This window comes from Peromyscus californicus, unplaced genomic scaffold, assembly GCF_007827085.1.
Source record: "Peromyscus californicus insignis strain IS unplaced genomic scaffold, ASM782708v3 Scaffold_17__1_contigs__length_78620276, whole genome shotgun sequence".
Classification (NCBI taxonomy): domain Eukaryota; kingdom Metazoa; phylum Chordata; class Mammalia; order Rodentia; family Cricetidae; genus Peromyscus; species Peromyscus californicus.
In genome coordinates, this window is record NW_026294469.1 from 14,882,631 (window position 1) to 14,910,228 (window position 27,598).

The following is a 27,598-nucleotide window of genomic DNA, read 5'->3' on the forward strand; positions in this document are numbered from 1 at the left end:
AGCCCAGCCCATGAGGCCCTCCCTGGGTTGGCTGTCCCCCTGTCTCTCCTCTGGTCTGGATGATGACAGGGTGCCCACCTACCCATAGGCCAGCCGTGTTGGAGTGGGTGTTCTCTTTGCGTGCATGGCTTTGTTTCTGCTTGGCTTGCGTGCCTGCTGCGTTTTCTTCCTCTTGCATACAGCCTCTCACTCCAGCTGATTTTATTCAGGATCACCTGCAGGTCCCAGCCCCAGGCTCACAGGGTTTGTCACTCCTTCCCCTGGGGATCCTAAACATTGTCATTGCTTTCTCATGTGACATCGTCATGATCTGGAGGCATGCTTGTCTCCTCCACAGGCTGTCAACTCATTTGGTGGCTACCACTGTCTTCCTGCTCATTGGGAGCCCCAGTCTTAGTAGACAATCAACAAGGGACTGATCTAAAGGCGTCACTAGGAACTGTGTAAGCTGGGACTATACTCCAAGGGAATCTGGATTTAAATGAGGTTTTCTCAGGCATTCGTTTTTTTCAGTCCATCAAGTATGAAAACCTTGTTGGGTAACTGAGCATGTAAAGGCACTTGCTGAGAAAGCCTGGTGAGCCGAGTTTAATCTCTGGGATTCATGTAAAGGCATAAGTAAAGAACCAACTCTATAGAATTATCCTATAACCCATACATGCACACTGTGGCACCACACATGCATTCATATTTTCTCTTAATAATAATAATAATAATAATAATAATAATAATAATAATAATAATAATATAGACCTGCCTGTAGTTCAAATGGGAAAGATGGAGACGTACCAGCAGTTCTCACACCTTATGGTTCAGAAAGCAGAGAACTCAGGCAAGAGCAGGGCAGATCATAACCCTTAAAGCCCGCCATGAGTGACCCAATTCCTCCCACCAGGCCCCACTCCCCAAATTTCCAAAATAGCATCATCAGTTCCAGGGGCCAAGTCATCAAACACACGAGCCTGTGAGGGAGGATTCCCATCCACTGTCTTTGGAAAGGCAATCCATAAGACATTCCTGCTCTGAAGAGAGCCATGGCCTCTCAGTTCTGCACTAATCGTAGGCTGAAGGCATGTCTGTACCTGGAACTTGCTGTCCCCAAACACACGTGGGAGACCCCGAATACAGTTTGCAGAAGGCAGGTACGTCTCCATCTTTCCCTGACAATGGGCGGTACCCACCCCACACCATGGACTTAAATAAATACTTCCTCCCTGAAGTTGAGCCTGTCACATGGTTTTCACAACAACCAGGAAATATCTGTAGTTCAAATGTGATTGGCTCCCATAAGCTCAGAGGGAGTGGCAGTATGAGGAGGTGTGGCTTTGTTGGAGGAAGTGTAGTCTCCTTGGACGAGGCTAGATGGCACACCTTTAATCTGGGCCACACCTTCTGTTGGAAGTGTGTCACTGTGGGGTGGGCTTTGAGGTCTTTTTCTCAAGCTTCACTCAGTATGACAGTCAGTTGACTTCCTGTTGCCTGCAAGATGTAGGACACTCGGCTATTTCTCCAGCACCATGCCTGCCTGCATGCCACCATGCTCCCCTCCATGATGGACTGAACCTCTGAACTGTAAGGGAGCTACCACAATCAAATGTTTTCTTTATTAGAATTGCTGTGGTCATGGTGTCTCTTCACAGCAATAGTAAACCCTAACTAAGACAGTAACTAACAGATAACGACTTCTGTTTCACACGTACTGGAGATGGCTCCACCATGGCTTTCCTGTGACATAGGGGCCAGTGTGTGATGTTTGTTCACATGGTGGTTGTGCAAGAAGATTACAGTTTTGGAGAATTTGAGGAGAGGGGCCCCTGAGCCTACACATGAAGCAGCTACCAGTCATTTGTCTGAAGGATAAAGAAAACTGTCTCTCAAAGATCACATGTGGGATTTCTGACATAAAGTCCACCTTACACTCTATAGCATATGGAATTCAAAAACAGAACGTCTGACAAAATACTTTAGTCAAAATATAGAATATTATTATGGATTTCAGCTGTTCATTTGATATTTGATACTAAGAAAAGCTATATTAAAATTTTGTGACTCTCTGGGCTGGAGAGATTACTCAGTAGTTATGAGCATGTGTTACTGTCACAGAGGACTTGGGTTCAATTGCCAGCACTCACATTGCAACTCACAACTGTCAGTAGCTCCAGTTCCAGGGGATCTGATGCACTCTTCTGGTCTCTGTGGGAACTGCACACATGTGGTATACAAACACACATGCAGGCAAAACACCTGTACGCACAAATAAAAATGAATAAATCTTTAAAAATTAGAATCTTCTTCTAAGTGGGTTCTCTTGCATGAGAAAAGTCATTCTTAGGGGAGAATGCTGTTTTGTGCTGCTTTGTTTGGAATAGCAAGTATTTAAACAAATGGCAGTGGAAATTAAAGATGCCGGACTAGAAAAAGTTCCTTCTAAAGGAATTTTAGGTTGTTTAAATTCAGTGGCCCCTGGACAAAAGGGAACTTAAAGGAGTTTGGAGAACTCTCAAAGACGTCTTGATCTTTTCTAGAGGATGTTTCTTACTGAAGGATGAGAATCAGTGTTGGAACCTCTCTGAGGTCTCTGTCCTTGTACATTGTGGAGTCACCTGCGATGCCCCAGAGGTTAAGATTGCAATGGGAACACGACACTCATTAAAAACAGAGGGCTGGGATGTAACTCAGTGGTAGAGTGCTTGCCTGGTACGTAGAATGTTCTGGATTCAGTTCCCCAGCACTGTGAAAAACGCATGCATCATTAGATTGTATAAGAGTAAGATGCAATGGTGCCCACTGGAAACTCTATGTAGAGAGCTTTAAAAAAAGCTAAAGAAATGCTAAACCTAAGTGATCATATTGATACCAGAAAAGTGTCTTTCAAATAAGGGATACTACCAAGGATAAAGACAGATGATAAAAGGTGATGAGCCAAGGTCATATCATCCCCGAGTGTGAACATACCTAACAACAGAAACAGAAAGCAGCGAACACAAAAACTCATGGAGCTAAAAGCCGAACTGTACAAATCCAGCCTGCTAGTTGGATACCTCAGCACTCCTTTCATATCAGTGTATAAAATGAGTAAATGGAAAACCAGTAAGAATATAAAAAGTCAGGCATGGTAGCACATGGCTTGAATCCCAGCACTTGGGCCCAAGAGGCAGGTGGATATGCATGAATTTGAAGCCTGCCTGGTCTACATAGTGAGTTCAGACCAGCCAAGGCTACATACATACTGAGACCTCCTCTCCCTATACATGTGCATGAGTTTATTAACACTATCACGTAACTTGACCCAGTGGATATTCACAGACCAATTCTTCCAATTATGAGAGAATACATGCCCTTTCCTATATATGAGTGATTCACCAAGATATTCTGGGCCATAAAATATACCTTAATAAATCTAAAAGAAACTGATACCATAAAATCATATTTTCCGGCTATCAAGAAATTGACAATTATCTGGAAGATCCTGGATATTTAAAAATTAGTGATATATTTCTAATAAACCGCAAGTCAAACAGTTACAGGATTAGGTTATTTCTACTTGGATTTTAAAGGTTTATTTTATATTTTACAATGTGTGTGTGTGCATGTGTGTGCGTGCGTGTGCACATATATGTGCAGGTGACCATGTAGTTCCGAAGACTCATGGAGCTGGAGTTACAGGTGGTTATGAGTCACCTGACATGGGTCCTGGCAACTTAACTTGGGTCCTATGGAAGAGCAGTATGTGCTCCTAACCCCTGAACCATGTCTTTAGCCCCTTCACATTTGAATTTAATGAAATAGTCACAATAAAATTTGAATGAAAGTAAACATGTCCAAATATATAGGAAACAACTCCAGCATTGCTTAGAAGAAATCGGAGAATTATTGCTGATTTTCAAAAATAAAGACATAAGACCAATTAGTGAAGGGCCTGCTTTAAGAAACTAAAAAAAAAAAAAAAAAACGAACTGGGGACATAGTTCAGTGGGAGAGTGCTTGTCTAGCTTGCTGGAGACCCTGCACTCAATCCCTGGGGGAAAGAAAGTTCTGGTTAGCTATTTTAAAGCAAAGAATTATTTTTAAAAGTAGAAACTAGAAAAGAAAAAAAGCAATTGAAACCTAAAGTAAACACAAAGAAGCCAGTAATCAATGACCCAAACTGCAGAAAGAATAGGAAAGCCAAGGAAACCCATAGCTGACTTGCGAAAAGACACAAATGATCAATACCAAAGCTAAAAGAGAGGGTGTAGAGCCAATAAAAGGGGGACCAGGAAGATTGCAAACATTTCCATGTCCATAAGATTATAACAATTTGTATGAACTAGTTTCTTGAAAGATTTCAATTACCAGAGTTCATACAAGAAACTATATGCTGAATAGCGCTTTATGATAGGCATTGAGTAAATTAAGTTGCCACTTCCATGAAAATGCTGCAGCTTAACGCCATTTGCTTCCAAGTCTCTCAGGGCCTGTCGCTTTCGGAGTTCACATGCACAGCAGGTTCATCCTGCTCAGGACCACGGTTCTAGTCACTAATTAAATCGTTGTATTGCTCTAAGAGCAGGAATGTTATACTAAGCATACTAGAATTCATGACACGCAATTGTCTCAAATCTGAGCTGGAGCATTTCAAATAGCCTTTGCTGGTGTTGTGGGGCAAGACACCATGCACAGTGCAAACAGTTTCTGTTATGTGTTCAGAGTCCAGGCTGCAGTAAAGTCATGGGACACAACAGAGGCAAGTGATGCCAGACTCACCTTGAAATTCATTGCCTGTTTGATTAGGAATCAAGTTTTAGTTGTTGTGCATTCAAAAACCTTTTATGGCTGGTGTGTGTGTGTGTGTGTGTGTGTGTGTGTGTGTGTGTGTGTGTGTGTGCGTGCGCGCACTCCTCATTCAGTTACCTGACCCCATGAGGAGTTGTAAGCCACAGTCTAAGAGGGTAGGTGCTAAGTAACTTTATGTTCTCCTCACACAAGTCCCTGATTTCTAAGTGATTTCATGTTCTACTCTATCACATAAGTTCCCAATTTAACACAAACTATTTCCTTGAAATTGATTGTATTTGGACTGCATTGGTTTTCCCGGTGTAGTTGGCCACAGAGTGGAAATATCTACAAACCAGGAAACAGTCTGCCAAACCCTAGAAACACACTCATATTGAGGAGGAAGATGAGGTGAGGTAGCCTCTCCCTGGCACCTCTAACAGGCCAGCCTGGGTCTGAGTCATTTTTCACACTGCTGAGGTTACCTGAGTCATTTTTCTGGCAGAATATGTCGTCCTTCATAATTTCTTATGTTTATGACATTCATTGAGTCAACTAAACTAATTATTGTATTCTTTATTTCAGAAAAACTGTACAACTCCAGTGGCCGCGATCTAAGAAGGGCCCTTTTCTCGCTGAAGCAGATATTTCAGGTAAAAAGGCAAACCAAAAGCCAAAATACTACAGTCGTTTTTTGCTTTGCTGGGGAACTAGATACATACAAGGTTATAGCTGTGTTCATTACAAATAGGAAAGTCTGTTTAGATGACATTACAGGTCGGGGGCTGAGGAGACAGGCGAGTGGGCAGTGTTTGCTGGGCAAGAACTAGAACAGTTTGGATCTCCAGCACCCAGGTTAAGGCTGGGTGGGCACAATGGCCTGCCAGGACTCCCAGTACTCGGCGGGCAGAAACGGGATTCTGGGGAAATCTGGTTAACTGCTCTAGAAGAACTGGTGAGCTCTGGGTTCAGGTGAGAGACCCTGCCTCAACATATACGGTGGAGAGGAATTGAGGAAGATGCTGTTGTCAATGTCTGGCCTCTGCATGCTCCTACACACGTGTGTCCACACACATGGAAATATGTGTACATATATCACACACACACAAGAAAATTAGATAAGAATTCCAGAGGAGAATATTTTATGTCAAATATTTCAAGTACAAAAAGTAAAGATAACTTAATCAAATGTTTTTTTTCTATATTCCAGTTTTTAAAAAGAAAATCTGTTTGAGTGTAACTAAAGACCTGTGTTCTGTTCCCTGACCCCCCCAAACCACCCCCCACAAATCACCACCTGCTTTCCACACCCGGGTCTCCTCTCTACCAATGGTTGCATTTAGTGTTCCTTGTGTGCATTCATGTTTCCATCCTAGTGGTAGATTGTACCCAAAAGGTTTTCTCCAGTCCTGCCTGGCCCTACCGTCCCACAGCCACTTATAAAATAATCACTCAGAGGCTTAATATTATTTACAAACTGTATGGCCTATGGCAGCCCTCTTGCTAGCTAGCTCTTATATCTTAAATTAACTCATTTCTATTAATCTATGCTTTGCTACATGTTCCATGGCTTAATCAGTCTGCTGGCATATTGCTCCTTGGGCAGCAGACTAGCATCTCTCTAGACTCTGCCTTTCTCTTCCCTGTCTCTCTCCTTGGATTTCCCACCTGCCTCTAAGCTGCCTTGCCATAGGCCAAAGCAGCTTGTTTATTAACTAATGGGAACAGCATATATTCACAGCGTACAGAAAGACATTCCCCAGCATTAGATACCCATGATATATGACATGACAGTCTTTGGTATTAACTTCACATATATGTTGTTATGTTGCATATGCCCTACTTTGGTTTATTCATAAAGGGTGAATTGGTATAGATGTGACTGTAGATCTGGCTGGGACTGTATTTTATCCAGTGGGCATAAGGCATTCTGTTCATTCTTCTTTGGGTGAGTGGTTCACTTGATTCCAGTTTGGGTATTGTAAAACATGCTACTGTGAGTATGTTCCTTTGTGCACACACAAGTCCCTCATCACCAGTTTCATCTTATCACTCGGTACCAAGCCTTCCCTTCATCCCTAGCCTGAGATAATTACAAGTGTAGTGAAGGGCTAGGTCAGGTTCCAGATACCTGAGAGATATCAGTGGGCAGAGTGAGGCCGTGGGTTTGTGAAGATAACCTTTGCACAGAGTATGTCTGTCTAGGTTCACTAATTTTCCACTTCCCTTCAATTCTTGTTTAATCCTTTAAAAGATTTTCTTTGTCAATGATAATTTTAGCCAGAGTGAGCGTCTCTCTGTTAGAGGGAGTAGGTAAAAAGGTGGGGCAAAAAAATCCAACTCACTCACACATTCTTACCTTCCTCTTTAAAGCTTGTCCTTTGTCTGGAATGGGATTCTGCTATCACTTCTTCCCAGAATGGGATCCATTTCCTGGTGGACATTTCTGAGGACATGTCCTCTTGTCTCCCACAGCCTGAGTTTGCTGTTGGAAGCATGGTTCCTCTGTCATGTTATAATAAACTTGTATCCTCTTATCACATGGAGAATAGCAGGAAGCTATCTTATAATACTACGATTCTTATCCAAAGATCTCAGAAGCAAGTTGAAAGGTTGCTCAGAGGTTATCCAGAGTCAGGACAATACACATAAATAAGGATCCATTGAAATGGATCCAGACACACTGAGAACGTTTGAATTGACGGACACATTCATAAGGATACTAAAAACTAACGATAGACAAGATGAATAGGCAGTGGATGCCGGTAGCCTAGCTACTTGGAAAAGCGCAAATTTTTAGAATCTCAAATTCTTTTTGCCTTTTCATATTAAACTTTAAGGTAAAAAGAAGTCTCTTTTAAAAGAGGGAAGCCTTTCTAGAAAGACTCTATGTCATAAGGGACAACAGAAGGCCACTGTTTTGTGGCCCCTAATGAATCCATTAATGAATTGATAATGCAACAAAAGTTGCTAACATGACAGAAACAAGGTACCATCAGACATTAGGTACCTTCTGTAGAAATATAAAGTATGATGTAGTCAAGCCAACAAATCAACCCTGGATTTAGACATGAATCCAACTACAGATGATTGAAGACACAGGCACATGTTAAACATCAAATGATGTGCCAAATCCAGACTGTGGGCTACTCTAAAGGATGAATGACTTTCTTCAACATGTAAGTTAATGAGGGTGGGGGCATTTTCTTCCATTGATTAGTTAATAGAGGTTTCTGATTTAGATTTAGATTCATATAAATGAATTAACATATGTGGATCTTACTTGGATCTTGTCCTGGTTTGAGCTCTGTGGTTGTCATAAAACACTCTAACCAAAAGTAACTTATGCAACAAAAAGGTTTATTCAGCTTACACTTCCAGGTCACAGTCCCTCATTAAAGGAAATCATGGCAGGAACCTGGATGTGGGAATGCTGTTGGAGGAATGCTGTTCACTGGCTTAATCTCTGGCTCATGTTCATCTAACTTTCTTATATAGCTTGACATATCTCTCTAGGGATGGGCCTTTCCATATCAATCACCAACCATGGCCATCTCTTACAGACATGGCCACAGGTCAGTCTGATCTGGGTAATTCTTTGAATGAGGTTCCCTCTTCCTAGGTAGCACTAAATTGTGTCAAACTGACAATAGTTGACCAAGACATCTTGTATAAATAGTGATGAAGAAGTTGGAAATTTGGACACTGACTGATTGTCTGATAGTTTTTTTTAACCTTAAAATATTTCTTATGAGTACCCATTCTTAAAGTTGCTATAGTTGGAAGCTACACAGAAATAATGTATTAACTGATGTGCAGTCTGAGAATTGCTTTAAGTTGTGTAGCAGAAGTTGGAATTGTGGGTAAAACAAGATTGCTGTGAGTTCATTCACACCCATGTTCACAAGACAGTAAGATTTTCCTAAATTGAAAAGTTAGAAAGAAAGCCAAAGAAACTTTTTTCAGACTGGTTACACAGTCTTTGCACCAGTCTGTTCCTTGGTGTGCATCCCTTGAGATTGTCCCGTTGATTCACGAAATGGTTTTTGAACAGGCAGGCTAGTGCTGTGTAGACAAGGAAGGTGCATGCTAGCAGGAGTTTTAAGTCTGGTTTGAGGATCACACACAAAACCCCACTCAGTAGCAGCCATGCTAGGGGTTGACTGGCTCTGACAGGCAGCGTGTTGGGTAAGGCTTAGGTGATGGATGCCTTGCATAGTTTTGGGTCCGTATCTTCATTACTCTTGCATTTTCTAGGCATGGAGTTTCTTTAGAAACTCAGATTTTAAGAGCTTAAAAATAGAGACATTGGTCATTTGTAATGAGTTATTCTTTGACTAATAGGCATTAGTAATAACAGCAATACCCAAGACAAAACAAAAACGAGCACTGATGAGATGGTTTAGGGGGCAAGGGCATTTGCTGCCAAGCTTGAAACTCTGAATTCGATCCCAAAGACTCCGATGATGGAAGGGAGACTCACAAGCTGTCCACTGACCTCTGCCTGCATGTTGCATCACATGCTCCAACATGCATTCATCTACATGCACACACAAAGTAAATGTAAAAAAAAAAATTAGTTAAGAAAAATCACAAGTTAGTGAATAGCTCTTACAGAAAATTCTGGAATGTGGCAGTAATCTTATCAGCTGGTGAGGACATTTTAATTTCATAATAGTCTGAAGCCAGTGTCTTAAGAACCTCCAGTTAGTGCCTATGTGTTTCAGGATATGTATTTAAAATCTAGGACACTGCCAACTTGGAAGACTTTCTCCACATTTATTATCCACAGATATCTGCTTCCTCAGTGCCTTATCTCCGTGGGTCCACACGCATGTAAGCCAAGGGTCTGAGTTCTTCTCACGAACACCGTCTCGCCCGTCCAGTGTTTTTTTCCGCGTGACTTTGCCAGACACCCGGTTCTCTGCTGTATTAATATTAGTGATTAGCTTGAGAGGTTTCTTGAGAGCTTGTTCGCACTTTTTTACCATGAAGTCATGTGTGAACCGAGTTTTAGTTAAAGCAATAAACATTTGTTACATGCTTGGAAAACCCTCCTGACTAGACATGAGCTCATCTGCATGTCCAGTTTTCACATACGCTGCTGGAAAAGGGGACGGAGAGGGGGAGAAGTGTTTTTTTTTTTTTTTTATATCCTTTATACCTACCAGTGTAAAGTAATTTTCCAAAGACTCATGATACTGTCCCATTTTTCCCTTTCTTCCCCAGCCATGATTATCTCAAAGTCTGAGTTCACACAGCTGTCTTTCATTACGCGCAGCCTCGCTCCCCCTGCCCCCTAGCTGGCGCTGACCCTGCCTCTCACTACCTCACTTCCCAGGGACCTGTGCCGTGTCTGCCCACATTTAGCTCAAGACTCCCATCCATATAATTGAAAAGTGTCATATAATAAAGAAAGGGGCTGATTGCATGTCGAGTCGGGAGAACTGTACCAGGTCACCTATTTTCTCTCTTACTGATAAAGCATGGTTGCCACTACTGTCTCGGTCATCTGTCACTCCGTTGTCTTTCTGTATTCCCATTGCCAGGGGTTTGTTTGTGAAGTTTCTGCTCTTTTGTTATAATGAAGTATGGATGTTCCAGTGGTATTTCACCTGCCTTGGAGACAAGGCACTGTCTAACCTAGGAGATCTCCCCATCTCAGTGGAAGAAAGCAGCAATGGGAACATCTATTTCACAGGGCTCCCCAGAATTTGGTTTGACAGCTACTGCCCAGGTTGAGGGCTGGCCAGACATAGTCCAGCAGTCCTGGCCAAGAGTGTTTTATTTCCCGAGCCTGGGTCTCATTTCAGCAGTTCTGATCCACTGCTTCTGCCGAGAGTCCTGCTGCCTTGTCCTTTCAAAGCTCCCTGGATGGTCTTAACATTATGGTGAGGGTGGGTCTGGAAGGAAGGAAGCTTTGATATAGTCCCAGTTCTGTCCACTGAAGTTCCCTCTTTCTCAGTCAGGGGTATGGCCAGGCAGTTTGCAGTTCCTGAGAGGCTCTCAGATGGGCTTCCAGGGGTCCCTTGTCCAGTCTTATCTAGAAAGCTCTCTTTGAACACCACTAGCTTAGCAGGCATCATTCAGAGGCTTAATATTATTTACAAACTGTATGGCCTATGGCAGCCCTCTTGCTAGCTAGCTCTTATATCTTAAATTAACCCATTTCTATTAATTTATATTTTGCTACATGTTCCATGGCTTTACCAGTCTGCTGGCATGTTGTTCCTTGGGCAGCAGACTGGCATCTCTCTAGACTCTGCCTTTCTCTTTCCTATCTCTCTTCTTGGATTTCCCACCTGCCTCTAAGTTGCCTTGCCATAGGCCAAAGCAGCTTGTTTATTATCTAATGGGAACAACATATATTAACAGAGTATAGAAAGACATCCCCCAGCAGTAGATACCCATGATATATATATGACAGTCTTTGGTATTAACTTTACATATGTGTTGTCATGTTGCATACGCCCTACTTTGGTTTATTCAAGGAGGGTGAATTGCCTCTCTATGTCCTGCTTTCTCCTGGCCTAGGTAGCCCTTTGGATGGCTGGCCGGCAGCTGCAGGTGAACGGCTGCTTCTGCACTCAGCTTCCTTCTCCATGCTGCCAGCCACAAAAGGCAAGAGACAGAGGAGTGGCCTCCTTAGCTTGACAGGCAGCATTCACAAGCCTCTTACTGAAAGTCCCGTCCCTAGGACATCTGCTGGGACAGGAGTGTGTGTTTCTTGACAGGTTGCATGGTTACTGGATGCTTCCTGTAGTAAAAAGCTATGGAAGCTTCATGCTGCCAGCGCACTGGGGCCTGTGGGGGCCTGGGGCCTGGGGGATCTTGAAGAATGAAGAGCAGAGTGCTGTAAAGCTTCCGGACACGCAAGGGATTCATTGGCTCCATCTTTATTAGATCGCCCAGAAGGCAATAATGGGGCTTTGGCAAATGACAGTGCAAAGGACTAGTTGTAAAATTCCTTTGGCAAGAGTTAGGTACTCACTCATGTGTGCGTGCTCTCTCTCTCTCCTCCTCCTCCTCCTCCCCCCCCCCCCCAAAAAAAAAAGAAAAAAAAATCTCACAAAAAATTCAAAACAAGACAAAAATCCAGAGGTGGGGAGGATCTGGGAGGAAATACATTGTCTGAAAAAAATTCAAATAAAACAATTAAAAGGGCCGGATGCGCCATTTGAGTAGAGCAGAATTTTCTCAGGGGTCATTTCATTTATTTTTCTCTCTTACTGATAAAGCATGGTTTATAAAAATTTGAACAATATAGCTTGGGTATAAGGTGAACAGAGACCTATTTGAACACCTTAAAAAATTATTTCATTTCATTTCTTTCTTTCCTTCCTGCCAGGACGACAAGGATTTGGTGCATGAGTTTGTCATGGCTGAAGGTCTGACGTGTTTGATCAAGGTGGGAGCTGAGGCGGACCAGAACTATCAGAACTACATCCTGAGGGGTGAGTCCTAAGCAGCCTTTCTATGGCAGCCCCGCTGTGCAGAGGCCAGGGCGTCTCTCAGGAGCTCGCAGGCTGGGAGCTTTTAAAAAAATCTGTGAAAAGAGAGGAAAGACTCATCAGTTTGTCAACTCCTAGTTGTAACTGGTGTCGGGGCGGACTCAGTTCCTTCTAGGTTGCTAAGGACAAAGAATGGATGATTCACTTTTTTCAATAAACCCCTTTATTTGATAAGGAGGAACACACACTGTTTGGGCTCAGATAGAATTCTTGATTTTAGCTCAAAGCTACCCAAAACTAAAACCCAATTTATTTCTAGGATAAAAAAAAAATCTTTTTTTTGTTTTGCTTTAACTTGAGTTGTCCCCTGTGGAGCTCTTGTCAAAATGCACATTTCTCACTATGGCTTCTTATTTCTGATTAATAGGCCTCAGGCGGGCCTGGGAACCTGCGTTGTAAGGAGTGATTCTAGTTGCTGCCTTATAGTCTCGTGTGCAAATTGGTGCATGGGTGGCTTTGAAACACAGATTCCTGCCGCTATTCAGAGTTAATGGCCTCTTATGATGGTGGTGATTTGTGCCCCTCTGCTAAAAAATCTTGTTTTCTCCCAAGCCTGTGGGCTGAGTAGGTGGGGCAGAAATGATTATATTCACCTTCAAAAGGAGACATTTCATATAAGTCAATATTATCTCCAGTTTATAGTCGGGAATAAGCGAGACTCAAAGAAGTCAGTGCTTGTGCTGAAGGAAGTCACTTTCCCTGGGCACGGCCAAGCAGAGACTCTGCCTAGGCCCTGGCCCAGGCCACGATGGTTCTGGGTTCTCCTGTCCCTTCAGTGTGAATAACTATGACCCCACAAATGGCATGGTGATGTTCATTTTTTAAAAAGCCACAAACATCTTTTAGTTTTCCCTTGGATGAAGGGAAAGTACATGAGATGTGTGGTTTAATATCAGATGCCCGTGGTTAGAGCCGACTGAGGCAGCAGCTGGGCCGCTCGCCCTGAGAACGCTTCCTTATGCCCTGTGTTAGCATCTAGCTCATGCTCGTCCAGCTTTCCTGACCCGGCTGGTGATACTAAAAGAACCCGTACAGCAGAAGGCACCAGGGAAAGCTCCCAGGGATCCCTGACTACACTTTCAGTGTTCATTGTCAGGGTTTGCTTTGATAAATGCTGTATGTGTAGGAGAGGATGCCTTTTTTAGCCTTGTTCCCTGCGCTGTGTTTATGACTCTCTGTAGAGATGGCAGGTTGGCCTCTGTCACCTTCCATCTTTCCTTGGGCTCGAGACAGATTTGAATCAGTTGTCCAGAAGGATGCCTGACTGTAGAGATGCATGGCTTCTGTCCTTTATATAATTAAATTGTTTACATGGAAATTGTGATGGTGTGTATACACACATAGAACTCAAACTGCATGCTGTATTGTATCTAAAGGTGGTAGTTGTCTCTGTGTCAGAAAGGACAAGTCCTGCCTGGATCCTTGTTCTCTTTTTTCTACTCAGACTAGGGGAAAGCAGAGAAATGGGGTAGGGGGAAGTGTACTTCCACTGGTTTGTTCCTCCCACTCCTAAGTTAGAAAGTTGTAAGTTAGATGACACAGGAAATGTACCCCTAAATGTCTCATTATGAATAATGAGTCTAAACTGACTCTATGTATATGTGTTACTGTTTCAAATATTCATCATTTAATTTTACAAAAAACAAAACAAAACAAAAATCTAACACATAAGGAAAGCTATAACATAATCATCCATATGTTTTTTTATTCATCTGTCCCTCTTCTGGGATTATATACGTATGAGTCTTATGTGTAAGCATCTATTCCCATTATATTCAAAACTGGGTGAAAAAAAATCAACCCAGCTGTAGTTGGGTCAAGTTATCAGATAGATTAAGAATTTTATCGTAACCCCAGCCCAGTTATAAATGGATCACCTGATCCCTCATAGCTGCAAGGGAGGCAGAGAAAGTGGGTGATTAGTTTCTTGGATTTAACAGAGGAGGAGCTGGATAGAAATTCTGGCTTTGGGCCTGAAGGCTGCTAGATATGGCCACATGGAGGGTGTTAGGAAGAGAAAACTTGGTGTGACCAAGAAGAACACCCCCTAGGAAGCAGCAGTGAGTGCCACCCCTTAGCTAGCCTTGGTGTTGCTCAGGGAATCTTTGTAAAGAGTGCAGGTAGAGCTCAGTTGTCAAACAAGGCCCCAGCATGACATATGGAGAATTCTGCTCTCCAACAACTGTAGAGGGCATCAGAAGCTCCATTTAGACTCTATGCCACACTGACTGTTTATCCTGAAGCTTGGAGAGGTTTGTTAACTCGTAGTGTTCTGATCTGGACCAGAAAGATGCTAAGAGTAATTTACTGAATGTTAACGTGTGAGAATGCCCACTCACAACCCAGAGAGATCTGGAAAGCACCTGATGCTTTACTCTCTCATAGAAAATGGCAGCAGTTAAGACCGTGTAGTAGGCAGCACTTGTAAGATGTGAGGAGGTGCAATGCTCCATCCCCACTACCAGCGTCTGTCCTTCCCATTTTACTTTCCAATAGTGTCCATTTATTGGAGACCAGAAGACTTGCCAGGCATTCCCTGGAAAGTGGGTAGTTCCCCGCCCAACACCACTCAAGTCACTTCCCGGTATCTTGTTTTCCCCAGAAGGGGGTATCTTCTTTGCCTGCCCTGTATTCACCGAGTCTCAAGAGATTGGCCATAACCAGGCAACTGTGCTCACTCAGCAATGCACTGTGATGTATCTGGCTGGAACTCGTGCCAGGAAAAGTACCTTTTGGGAGCATATAAATGACAGATTTCTTAGGGTGTGACTTTTTTGTTTTTATACAAGGAAGCTATCATTTTTCCTAACCCACGTGTTGAGTCACTCCTCTGTGTCTTCAACAAAGTTCTTGTGAACACTTTTTTTGACATTGCAGTCTGTTGCCAGACACTCACAGTCAAGAATAACCTTCCAATTGCTTCTGTTTGCCCAGCCATGTTTGAATCCTATTACATTGGACTGGGAATGGAGGAGGGGCAGAGGGAGACCAAGAGAAAGAGGCCTGCAGAAGTTCTATGGTTATGTTGTTGCTTTCTAGTGAGAGCACATCAGACCACTCAGGGCCACACGGAGCACCCCAGGGTCTGTCGGGCAGCTGCGGGAGTGGGGACTGTGGTCAAGCATCTTCATTGTGGTTCTGAGGGAAGGAACAGATGAAGTAAAATATTCAGGCCTATAGGTGTGACCATTAGTCTTCACTGAGAATGTGAGTGGGTTTAGACTCACCTAGGAAACATGCCTCTGGAGCTTTACCTGAGGAGAGAAGACCCACTCTGACTGTGGGTGGCCCTGTCCTCAGGGCTGGGCTCCTAGATGAAGTGGAAAGAAGAAAGCAGGCTGATCTTCAGCATTTCTTTCTGCTTCTTGACTGGATTCAGTGTGTCCAGGGGCCTCACATTCCTGCTGTCATACCTAGAGACACTTGCTGTCACACTGTCCTCGCTACAAGGGACTGTGCTCTCCAACTGCAAGCCACAGTAAACTCTTTCCTGACCTGCTTTTCCTAGTGTCCATCACGGCAGTGAGAACAGTAACCAAGAGGGCAGGGCTGGCTAGTCACAATTACTTCAGCAGGCTTTGAGGCCCACCGGTGTCCCGGGGATGATCAGGGCGTGTGCATGGTGACATCAGCTGTGGGACAGTGATACGGGAGTGGTGGAAGGTGTTGAGCTCCTTAGGAGGGGAACTGACTGGCTTCAAAACCAGGCCAACCAGCATTTAGGAAGCAACACTGCCAAAGATAAGGCGGTTCCAGACCAGCTTATCCTGTGTGAGGTTACCTCTGGAGTCACTCATTCCTGTGTGAAGTTACCTCTGGAGTCACCCATTCATTCCTGTGTGAAGTTACCTCTAGAGTCACTCATTCATGTGTGAAGTTACCTCTGGAGTCACTCATTCCTGTGTGAAGTTACCTCTAGAATCACCCATTCCTGTGTGAAGTTACCTCTGGAGTCATTCATTCCTGTGTGAGGTTATCTCTGGAGTCACCCATTCCTGTGTGAAGTTACCTCTGGAGTCACCCATTCCTGTGTGAAGTTATCTCTAGAGTCACCCATTCCTGTGTGAAGTTACCTCTGGAGTCACCCATTCCTGTGTGAAGTTATCTCTGGAGTCACTCATTCCTGTGTGAAGTTACCTCTGGAGTCACCCATTCCTGTGTGAAGTTATCTCTGGAGTCACTTGTTTCTGTGTGAGGTTATCTCCGGAGTCACCCATTCCTGTGTGAGGTTATCTCTGGAGTCACCCATTCCTGTGTGAAGTTATCTCTGGAGTCACCCATTCCTGTGTGAAGTTACCTCTGGAGTCACCCATTCCTGTGTGAAGTTATCTCTGGAGTCACTTGTTTCTGTGTGAGGTTATCTCTGGAGTCACCCATTCCTGTGTGAGGTTATCTCTGGAGTCACCCATTCCTGTGTGAAGTTATCTCTGGAGTCACTCATTCCTGTGTGAAGTTACCTCTGGAGTCACCCATTCCTGTGTGAGGTTATCTCTGGAGTCACCCATTCCTGTGTGAAGTTATCTCTGGAGTCACTCATTCCTGTGTGAAGTTACCTCTGGAGTCACCCATTCCTGTGTGAAGTTATCTCTGGAGTCACTTGTTTCTGTGTGAGGTTATCTCCGGAGTCACCCATTCCTGTGTGAGGTTATCTCTGGAGTCACCCATTCCTGTGTGAAGTTATCTCTGGAGTCACCCATTCCTGTGTGAAGTTACCTCTGGAGTCACCCATTCCTGTGTGAGGTTATCTCTGGAGTCACCCATTCCTGTGTGAAGTTACCTCTGGAGTCACCCATTCCTGTGTGAGGTTATCTCTGGAGTCACCCATTCCTGTGTGAAGTTATCTCTGGAGTCACCCATTCCTGTGTGAAGTTATCTCTGGAGTCACCCATTCCTGTGTGAAGTTACCTCTGGAGTCACCCATTCCTGTGTGAAGTTATCTCTGGAGTCACTTGTTTCTGTGTGAGGTTATCTCTGGAGTCACCCATTCCTGTGTGAGGTTATCTCTGGAGTCACCCATTCCTGTGTGAGGTTATCTCTGGAGTCACCCATTCCTGTGTGAGGTTATCTCTGGAGTCACCCATTCCTGTGTGAAGTTATCTCTGGAGTCACCCATTCCTGTGTGAAGTTACCTCTGGAGTCACCCATTCCTGTGTGAAGTTATCTCTGGAGTCACTTGTTTCTGTGTGAGGTTATCTCTGGAGTCACCCATTCCTGTGTGAGGTTATCTCTGGAGTCACCCATTCCTGTGTGAGGTTATCTCGGAGTCACCCATTCCTGTGTGAAGTTATCTCTGGAGTCACTCATTCCTGTGTGAAGTTACCTCTAGAGTCACCCATTCCTGTGTGAAGTTATCTCTGGAGTCACTTGTTTCTGTGTGAGGTTATCTCTGGAGTCACCCATTCCTGTGTGAGGTTATCTCTGGAGTCACCCATTCCTGTGTGAAGTTATCTCTGGAGTCACCCATTCCTGTGTGAAGTTACCTCTAGAGTCACCCATTCCTGTGTGAAGTTATCTCTGGAGTCACCCATTCCTGTGTGAAGTTATCTCTGGAGTCACTCTGGAGCTCAGCCTGATGAGGTCACATGTGGTCCCCACAGGCCTGAAAGAGGAGCATGTGGAGAAGTCAGCACTTGTCTGTATCTGCTTTTAGATCACTCTAGTTATCTGTAAAGAAATTTAATGTCATCATTCCTACTCAGCCCTGTTTGCCTGTGGTGGTGGTGGTGGTGGTGGTGGTGGTGGTGTGTGCGTGTGCGTGTGCGTGTGCGCGCTCGTGTGTGTGTGTGTGTGTGTGCGCGTGTATGTACGTGTGTGCATTTTAAGCTTTGTATTTTGCCTGCATGTGTCTATGTATCACAGATGTACCTGGTGCCCACAGGGGCCAGAAGAGTGTGTTGAAACCTCTGAGTCTGGAGTTATAGATGGTTGTAAGCCACAGTGTGGGTGCTGGGAATTGCGCCTGGGTCCTCCAGAAGGGCAGCAAGTGCCCTTAACCACTGAGCTACCTCTCCAGCCTCATGCCTGAGTTATTTTTACATGGAGGCGCAGGCATTGGTTCCATTCCATTGAACGTCTATTGGCTGAGAGGTAAAGACAGGTTTGAGTTACAGGCAGCCAAGTGCTCTCCACAAATGAGAGCAGGCTGCTGAGAAGAGGTCTTAGCTGCGCAACACGGAGAAATAATATTTATCTGAGTTATTATTCTTGGATGGGTATAACTAATGATCTACAGTTTTTCAGGATAGCCAGTATTTAATATAAATGTACCATGGAATTTTATACCTCACAATTATGCTTATGGAAGGAGGACCTTGAGTGGTGTATTCCTGGGAACTTAAACTTTCCACAAACATTACCAAGCCTTTGCTATGGGCCGCATGCCACATCGGGCCCGAGGCTGAGATGAGGAGACTGAGGTTGAACCTGCCCTAAAGCAGATGCCCAGCACCTTCTGGATACTGCATTCCATGTTTAGAAATTGCACATCCACGATACACTTTAGAGGAAAAAGAGCAAGATGTGTGAAAACCATAGGCCAGCTGTATATTCTGGTGGAACTCCAAGAGAAGCCTTGATTGGCAGGTTTCATGCAAAGAATTTTTTTTCCCTGAGGCAGGGTCTCACTCAGCAGCTCTGGCTGGTCTAGAACTTACTATGTACGTCAGGCTGACCTCACACTCACAGAGCTCCACCTGTCTTTGCTTCCCGAATGCTGGAATCAAAGGCACACAACACCATGTCTGGCTCATGGGAAGACATTTCATGTGATTATTTTGCTGAAAGCAAATCTTAATTGGTCATGAGCACGTATGACATAGTTCTTACCAGAGCTATGCCATAAAACTCCTGTGGCTCCCTCCTTTCATTCTACAAGAAAAATGCGGATATCTTTACCCCCGTAGTATTTTTAAAGAGATGTTGTAAACACTGTCAACATTTCAAAATGCAGGGATTTGATGTTTAAAAGTCCAGGATTTAATGACTGAACTTGAAAAATGTGGTTTCTATATGCAGTGGAATTTGATTCAGCCATAAAGAAAAATAAAATGGTGTTATTTGTAGTAGAATAGATGGAATCTAAGATTCTTCTGTTATATGCAAGTAAATCAGACACAGACAAATGCCATGTGCTTTTTCTCACATATAGCATCTAGATTTCTGTATCTATGGATGTGTGTATGTACACGTGTACACACATATATTTATGTCTATAACATGGAATGGAAGGGAGACTGTGGGAGATGAAGAGTTGTAAGAGGGGGTAAGAGAAAGACATAGAGTAATGTCGGAGAAAGACAATAAATTGCATGTTTTCTTTCATATGCAGAATCTAGATGTAACTGTGTATGTGAAAGCATAATGGGGACTGTTTGGAAGGAGAAGGCTGGTTGGGAGGGGGTGGGGGGATGGGGGGAAGTCGTTTTAGGAGGGCGGAAGAGTTGGGAGACAGAAGAAGTCATAAGTATGAGCAAAGTACAGTGACACACATGAGCATATCATGACTAAGCCCATTATTTTATGTTAAAATATTTTAAATTTTGAGTTAAAAATTTTAATTCAAAGGAAAAAAAAACAGGGTTCATGCTTGCTTTTTTTTTTTTTTAATTTAACTAGAACTAGCCTTACCTATATTCCACCATAGGAAAAAAAATTCCCAAGTGGCATGCCCATGAGGGGATTCTCTTGGAGAATAGGGGTGTGGCCACATGTACCTGTCAGCTTCTCCAGCAGCAGACGCAGAAATTCCTGAGCATAGAGGATGGACGATGGACGTGCTGGCTACATGTAGAGGCATTGGTTTCTACATAAACGTTCTCTACCCCAGAAAAATACCCAAGTTTGTATCTTAGTGCCTCAGATCAGAGGAGGCAAACAGGAAGTGGGTTCAGACGTCAGAGGAGTGGGCAGAGGGCGCCCCGAAGTGACCGTCAGGTGAAGGAATGGAAGCAGAGGTGTATTGCTACTTAGTTTCTGAGCCCAGGTGAGGCTGTGCTTTCTGATTTTTCCACTGGCCAGTGGGCCTGACTCCTCCTCTCCTTTTGCCCTGTCCTGATCGCTCTGCTGGGCTGGGTACTACTCTTGCTGAGTGGACTTTCTGTGCCTGGTCTAGACTTCAGAGACATCATGGTGGCCGCATCCCAGTCCTAGTATGGATGACATCACTGCCCACTTGTGCCCTGTGGTGCCACCCCGCCCCCATGTGAAGCTGGTGTCAAGATGGACTTCTTCCTTGCTTGATGTCAGTCATTCTTCTTGTTGAGTGGGTGTGGTGGTGGACTCTTCCCAATAGGGAATCACGCCAGCTGGCCCAAATTGACAGTCTGTGGAGGCAGGTAGGGCTTGCATTTCATTTCTACTTAAAAAAAAAAAAACTTTAAGTAAAAAAAAGAATTGTGAACATTGATAAACTAGATTTGATGCGAAACACTGAGTTCAAGCCAGCATTGGGCCTTCAATGAGCATGGCCTACGTGTGTTTACATTTGAGACCTCTGACTAATGACATCATAGTCTGTGAAATGAGAATTACAGTCTAAAGGAGAAGTTATGACATCATCACTAGGAGAGCCCAGTTCCATTACAGAAGTTATGACATCATCGCTAGGAGAGCCCAGCTCTGTTATACAGAAGTTATGACATCATCGCTAGAAGAGCCCAGCTCCATTAGAGATGTTATGACATCATCGCTACTTCTTTCACCTGATCCTCAAGTATAGGCTGCAGCCTCCCTGACTTCCCAGCCCCCCTCACCCCCTCCACCTTCTCCAGCTATTTTTCAAGCTGTTCAAAGCTCAGCACTCCAGTGTGCCTCTTCTCCACCGAGGCCTGCCATGAATCTGTAAGGGCCGAAGGCTGTCACTCAAAAAGAACAGCAGCTTACAGTGAGAGCAGTGCAGCTTGGGAAATAGGGAGGGAGGGAGGAGAGCCACCGAGGGACTGGAGTGTGTCGACAGGTGGTTCTGTGTGGCAACTGCCTACACTGGCTGAGGCTGAGCTGGCTAACAAGTTTTCACCTCAGTTCTAAATCTTGGGCCCCACATGCAAGTCCTCCTTATTGACCAAGTCCTGTCTAACATGAGAGTGTCGGCTGTGTGGTCTGTCCCAAGACAACCACACCTGAAAGGTAGCTTCAGGGCTGGAGAGATGGCTCCGACATTAAGAGCACTGGCTGCTCCTCTAGAGGACAGGGATTCAATATCCAGCACCCACGTGGTGGCTCACGACTGTCTGTAACTCCAGGTCCAGGGAAGCCAGCACCCTCTTCTGGCCTCCGCAGGCTCTGCACACACATGGTGCACAGACACACATGCAGGCTGAAACACCCTTACACATACAGTAATAATAAATTAAAACTTAAGAAAAAACTGCCTACAAAAATAACAAAAGGCAGCCACAAAAATATGGAATGATGTAGATGTTTTTCTTTAACTGTAAGTTGCCTTTATGGCCTTTTGTTTTACTGAGTAAGTAGTGAAAATGGAATATTTTGAACTACAGCTCCCATGTAAAGCCCAAACAGGGGCTGTATCAACACCCTGTGCATGCTTCGTGTGTGACTTTGATAAAAATGGATGCGTCCTTACATTCGTTGCCAGCCATGTTCCTGGAAGGGTGTGGCTTAAAAATGTGGCCTGGGGACACCCATAGACAGTTGTCATGGTGTTGTGACATCTCTTAGACCTCAGCACAATTGTCTCTTTAAACTTGAGCTCCTTCATGTGCAAAGAATAGTGCCTGGTGTTGTGGCATCTAAAGGGCATGTAGAAAGCCCATCTGAAGGACTCAATGGTGGCTAGAACCTTCATTGTCGGTGCTAACCAGTGATGTCACTGTAGGGATCCTACGTTTTGGGCTGAATGCATCCATCAAGATATGCTGAGATTATAACCTCACACCTCAGGGTGGGTCTGGACTTAGAAACTGGGACCTTAAAGAGGTAGCTGAGTACAAATGAGATTATTAGACACTGACCCAATGTGGCTCTGATGCCTGTGACTCCTGTGATAAGAGAAACTGAGGCCACAGACCTGTATGGAAGAAAGGCCATCTTCTCCAAGCCAAGGAGAGGAGAGCTCAGAAGAAACCCGCCCAGCTGAACCCGGATGAGATCTTGGGCTTCCTGCCTACAACGACTTAGAAGAGATGAGTTTTTGTGGCTTCCACCTCTCAGTCTGTAATATTGGTTATGGAAGCCTGTACTAATAGACCGATTTTTGTACAGAATCCTCTGGAAGTCATTTAGGTATTTTCCAAGGCAAAAGTATCAGGGATGGAGCTGTCAGACTAGAGGGCATGAACATTTCCATATTGTTTTAGACTGAATAGTTTATTTGAGGCCTAATGGTCTCATCAGTCTTTGTCATCCTGGTGATTTGGGTATAATTTCTTTTTAACCAGTGAATTTTACAGTCATTACAAATAGTTGGCAGCACTGTTTGGGGAGGCTTGGGTGGTGCAGCCTTGCTGGAGGAAGTAAGCCACTGTGGGCGGGCTTTGAGATTAGATAGCCTGACATTACTTCCCGTCGGCTCTTCCTGATTCACACTTGCAGTGGAGGTGCAATCTCTCAGCTTCCTGCTCCTGCAGCCGAGCCTTCCACTTGCCACCATCTCTCTGGCCCACCATGATGAACTCATCCTCCTAGAACCATAAGCCAGAATCAACTACCTCTTTCTTAAGGTGCTTCTAGGCATGGTGTTTTATCAAAGCAGCAGAAAAGTAATTAAGATATGTACTTATGGTTAAATTTTAAACAGCTCTTTTCTGTGCTCATCCCATGCCCTTTTTGAGTGTGTGCTGGGGATCAAACCTAGGCCTGGTACATGCTGAATCAGTGCCCCACCATTGAGCCACACCTCACCCTTGCAAGTAGGTTATTTATAGCACTCCCAATGTATCCTGTGTAGAACTCTCTCTCCAGAAATTCAAGCTGGCTTTCAGACAAGAATAAATACATAAAAATAAAATGAAATTCTTTACAACCTCATGTCATCAGGTCCCTAAGTGTTTTACTTGCTAGAAGGCTCTGTGTTCATCCTTTTATCTCCTGTGAAAGGGAAGAAAGAAAAGCATAGATTTCTGGCTCTTCCTATTCAAAGCGTGGAATTGTCCACAGACAAATCTCATTACAGCCAATCCACCAGGAGTTCTTTCCTTTTTACATGAAGCTAAGTTGTGTCTCAGTACCCTGCTCTTTTCCCCAGTCAGTGGGCCTTTCTGCAGGAGCTGTTGGCTAGGTATCTCCCAAAGCACAGTCATTGCCCACTCGTCTATTTATTACTCAATCCTGCATGTGGTCTTCTTTTTATACAGCTTTGAATTACAATCCCAGGCTTATGATTGAACAGCATGTCTGAGGCAGAATTTAATCTATTTTCTTGGCTGGGATTTGCTAGGAAGGCAGTTGGTATGCTCATGGATTCCTTCATCTTGGGGTTTGCAGTGTTCTTGACAGTCCTGCTTCCCAACGCCACTTTGTTCTTGACATTGAGTCGTTCCCTGCCATAGATGTCCCACAGCTCAGGATATTTTCTGACACCTGTGACCTGTGAGCTGTCCATGTTCTGGGTCTCTAACCCCAGAACACCACATTCCAAACCTGAACCAAGCATTGTCATAGCCAGTGGGTCCCCTACCCACACCTCTCTGTGCCATCTCCACAAAGAGCTCCATCATCCACCATGTTCAAGGAAGCCATTGGAGGGGCCTGCTAAACCTACTCTCCCACTCACTTGTAACAATGAGCCACCAAATTTAGGCTTGTTTGCCTCTCCTGCCCTTTCAGATCACTCTGTCTCTTCATTCATAGCTGTGGTTTTGATTTTAGACCATTTGTTCCTTTCTAACCCCTTCTCCCACCTTCCACCACTCCCTAACGGACCTCTGTGTTTTCAGTCCTATCCATCTTTGGACCCTCTTGCACCCTGTGTCAAAGCTCAGCTTCCTGCATCATTGATCTGCTCTGCTCAGTCCTCCACCCCATCTTCAACTGCTCTTTTCTTCCATGCAGCAAGAACCTACCAGAATGATACCCTAGTGTGCCTGTCTAGGCCATCATGGATGAATGTCTGCTGCTCCAGGGAGGGTTCTGTGCTCTGCTCTACTTTGTGAGCGGTTGTTCATCCTTTTTATGGGTTCATACATTAGCAACCTCATTCTGCTCATCCTTCAGGTGGGTCTCATGTTTACAAAAATCCCCAGAAGACCATCTTGGACGCTAGTATTTTGGTCCTGATCTTGACACTGACACATACTTGGTGAAAATGTGGTGGACCACTGTTTCTAGGCTAATTCCCTGCATCTGACTTGACTATGTATCCATTTCCATCCTTGTTCTGTGAAGCACATTTTAGGGGCTCAGGGAAAGTTGACTGAATGAGGACAAAGGTGGATGACATTACTATTCTTGAGGAAGTTACTGACTGGCATAGTGACTGGAGAGACCCATAGTTCCCTAAGCTGAAAAGTTGGCCCAGCAGATACAGGTCTCATTTCTTAGAAAAATCTATAGCTCAAGTTGATTTACTTTTGTCCCTTAGCAAAAAGTGCCAAATAATTAAAAGTCCTTGCTGATGCATTTACTGGATCAGTAGTTTAGGGTGGTGCATATCTTGATTTTGTATGTCATGATTTTGCTATGTGAGATGCATGGATGTGGGCTTTACTCTACAGTCTGTTTTATGTGAGGGGCAGTTATTTTCCTGCTTCTGAAATAGGGGACAGGTTCTTTGGTGACAGAATGATATACAGCAGCAGCCTTTGTAACCCCAGCACTAGCAGCTTCCTAAGGGTCTCAGAGATGTTTGACAGGCAGTTGGTAAAAACATTGAATCAAGGTCCATCTTGGTTTGTCCAGTGGTCAGTGAGTGAGTGTGACTAAGTGTAACCCTTATACTAAGAACTTCCTGTGCACAGCCAGAAGGTGTGAAACTGGGGCATTGGGTGTATGCCGAAGGGCCGGCCACCTTAGGGTTTTGGAGGGGTTTCCTTGGAGTCAGTTTTCAGTATCCTCATTTTATTTCTTGCTTCCTTTCTCTGCCTCTTCTCTCCCTATCATCTTCAAATGAGACTTCGCCAAGGCCACCCTCACTCTCTTCTGGGAACAGTTCACACAGGGAGCACAGGGCTGTGGTACTTCTCAGCTGCACAGACATTTCTGTCACTAGGGCCCCCGATTCTTATATATCTGCTCCTATACTTCCCAGGTAACCCCACTCTTGGGACTGGCCTTGAGCCTACCAGGATTTAATCAGGGGATGAGTTTAGATGTAGTTAGCTAAGTAAGTGGTTGTTTTTGGAAGAAAGGACCAATTTTTTTTGCTTTTAAAGATGGATTAGAAGCAATAAGTAGAAGTTACAGGAAAGTGGGTTTTTGACGGCAGACGAGCTCCAAGATTTGGAAAATTAGTTTCTTTCTCCTGCCAACACAAACTGATCTGTGGTGCCATTCTGGAGCAGTCTGTGAGGATTCTGAAGCCACATCCAGCATCAGCAGGAAAGAGCGCCACGGCTGATGAGTGACGTCTGTCAGCAGCTCTCGGCAGGGAGGGTACAGGAGTGCTGTGGAGCCTGTTTGGAGATTAGAGGCTAGGAGGCAGTTTCAGAAGGGCTGCTGAGTTGATTTCAAACAGGTGTGTGGCAATTAAAATTTCCTAGTCACAGGACTCACTGCTTTGCCTTGGAAACGCTCCAGCTGAGACCACGTGACCTGTCAGGTCTATGAAACTCTGGGCCGGCTGCCACTGGCTAACCTTTGTGAATCCCTTCCATCTCCAAGGTTCTAAGTAAAATATGAAAGGCTGAAAGGAGGAAACAGAGCTGTTTGCATCCTCTTCCTTAGGCTATGTCTCTGTTGATATAGGCTCCTCAGACGGCTTCCGAGCAACTATTATCCCACCTCAGCTCCCAATAAAGCCAGCTGTGTTCATGACATGTATAGCCCATCCACGTCATGGGCAAGGCAGATGGACTACCACCCTTTGTCATCAAAATGGTTGTTTGCACAGAATCTTTTCAAAGGATTCAGCAATTTGAAGGATTGACAAAGCAAATGTGGTTTCTGTTTAGGGAATCATACATCTCGTGGTGAGGCCAGGAGTAGATAGGCATCCTGCCTTCCAGAACCTAAGGGCTGAGACCCAGGAGAGTTCTCCAAAATACCATTGGGATTTAAGTTTATTGGTTACGCCAAGACAGGACTAGGGAGATGGTTGGTACTCATGAGGAGAGAGTTCCAGGCAAGACTATCCTGGAGGTGGGGGGCTTCCTTAACTTTACTGGTGGTATCCAGCCACATTCTCAGTGTTGCCCAAAGAGTTTCTGTCTAGTGTATGCCTTGATGGCTCTAATAAGCAGGATTCTTTAGAGGGATACAACTGATATAATGAGGAGATTTACATTATAAGGGGTGGGGTGGGGTCTTACAGTGGGAACCGGGTAATCTGACAGTCAGTGTCTAGGTAATGGAGAGGTAGATAACCAGCTGCCCAACCCAATGAGTGTGCTACCTCAGTAGTCATACTTAGCACTGAAAGCTGGGGGGTTTTCTAGAGAACTGCTGGATATTTGAGTTCACGTTGAGAGACTAGACAAGCTGGAGCCTGAGGTCAATGGGCAGCAGGAGGGGCAGGTATAGTCAGTTACCTGTAAACTACCAAGCTATCTTTACCCAACTTCACTTTTCATTCAGACAGCAGATACTTTGCAAGGTGCTGTGTCTATTCAGGATGGGTCCTCTTCTCCTAGTTAAATCCCGTATGTTAGTACTCACACAGGCATGTTTCATCGACCCTATGCATGAAGACTGTTAATCTAAGACGAGCCATCACATGACCCTCAACCTGCCTTTGTAGATTTTCTCTCTTTCTTTAGCTCCTCCATATCTTAACTAGAGGGTTTTTATTAACATTGACTTCTTCTACATTCTACGCTTCATTGATTATTTTTGTCAATTCATGCTCTCCCCAATTGTTCTATGATTAAAATCCTTAGTAGATAAAGATGTGCTGGCTGATTCACTCACCAGTGGATTTTACTTGACATCCTTGCAAGATGCAGTCACTTCAAAGTAGAATATAGGAAGAAGAAACCACGGCACACTTTGGAATAATGAGATGTATCATCAAGTCCAAGAATAAGGTGCCATGGTGATTAATCTCCATTGTCAGCTTCACTGGATTAGATGACTGTGGAAGCATGGCCCTGGGCATGTAGATGCAGGTGTTGCCAGGAAGGTTTAGTGAGGAGGGAATGGCGCTGGTACTATCCCATGGGCTGGGGGCCCGGCTGAATGCAAAGAGAAAAGCAAGCTGATTGCCAGCGTTCATTTTCCTC

The 27,598-nt window shown here is 44.4% G+C and overlaps 1 protein-coding gene across 1 annotated transcript in view; it reads left to right on the plus strand.

Annotated features, from left to right (window-relative positions):
* Window positions 1-27,598, plus strand: part of Fhod3 (formin homology 2 domain containing 3) — a 428,882-nt gene that overhangs the window by 179,158 nt on the left and 222,126 nt on the right. Inside the window, 2 exon segments of the mRNA XM_052741682.1 lie at window positions 5,341-5,408; window positions 12,104-12,209. Coding sequence (XP_052597642.1) covers window positions 5,341-5,408; window positions 12,104-12,209 — 174 coding nt within the window.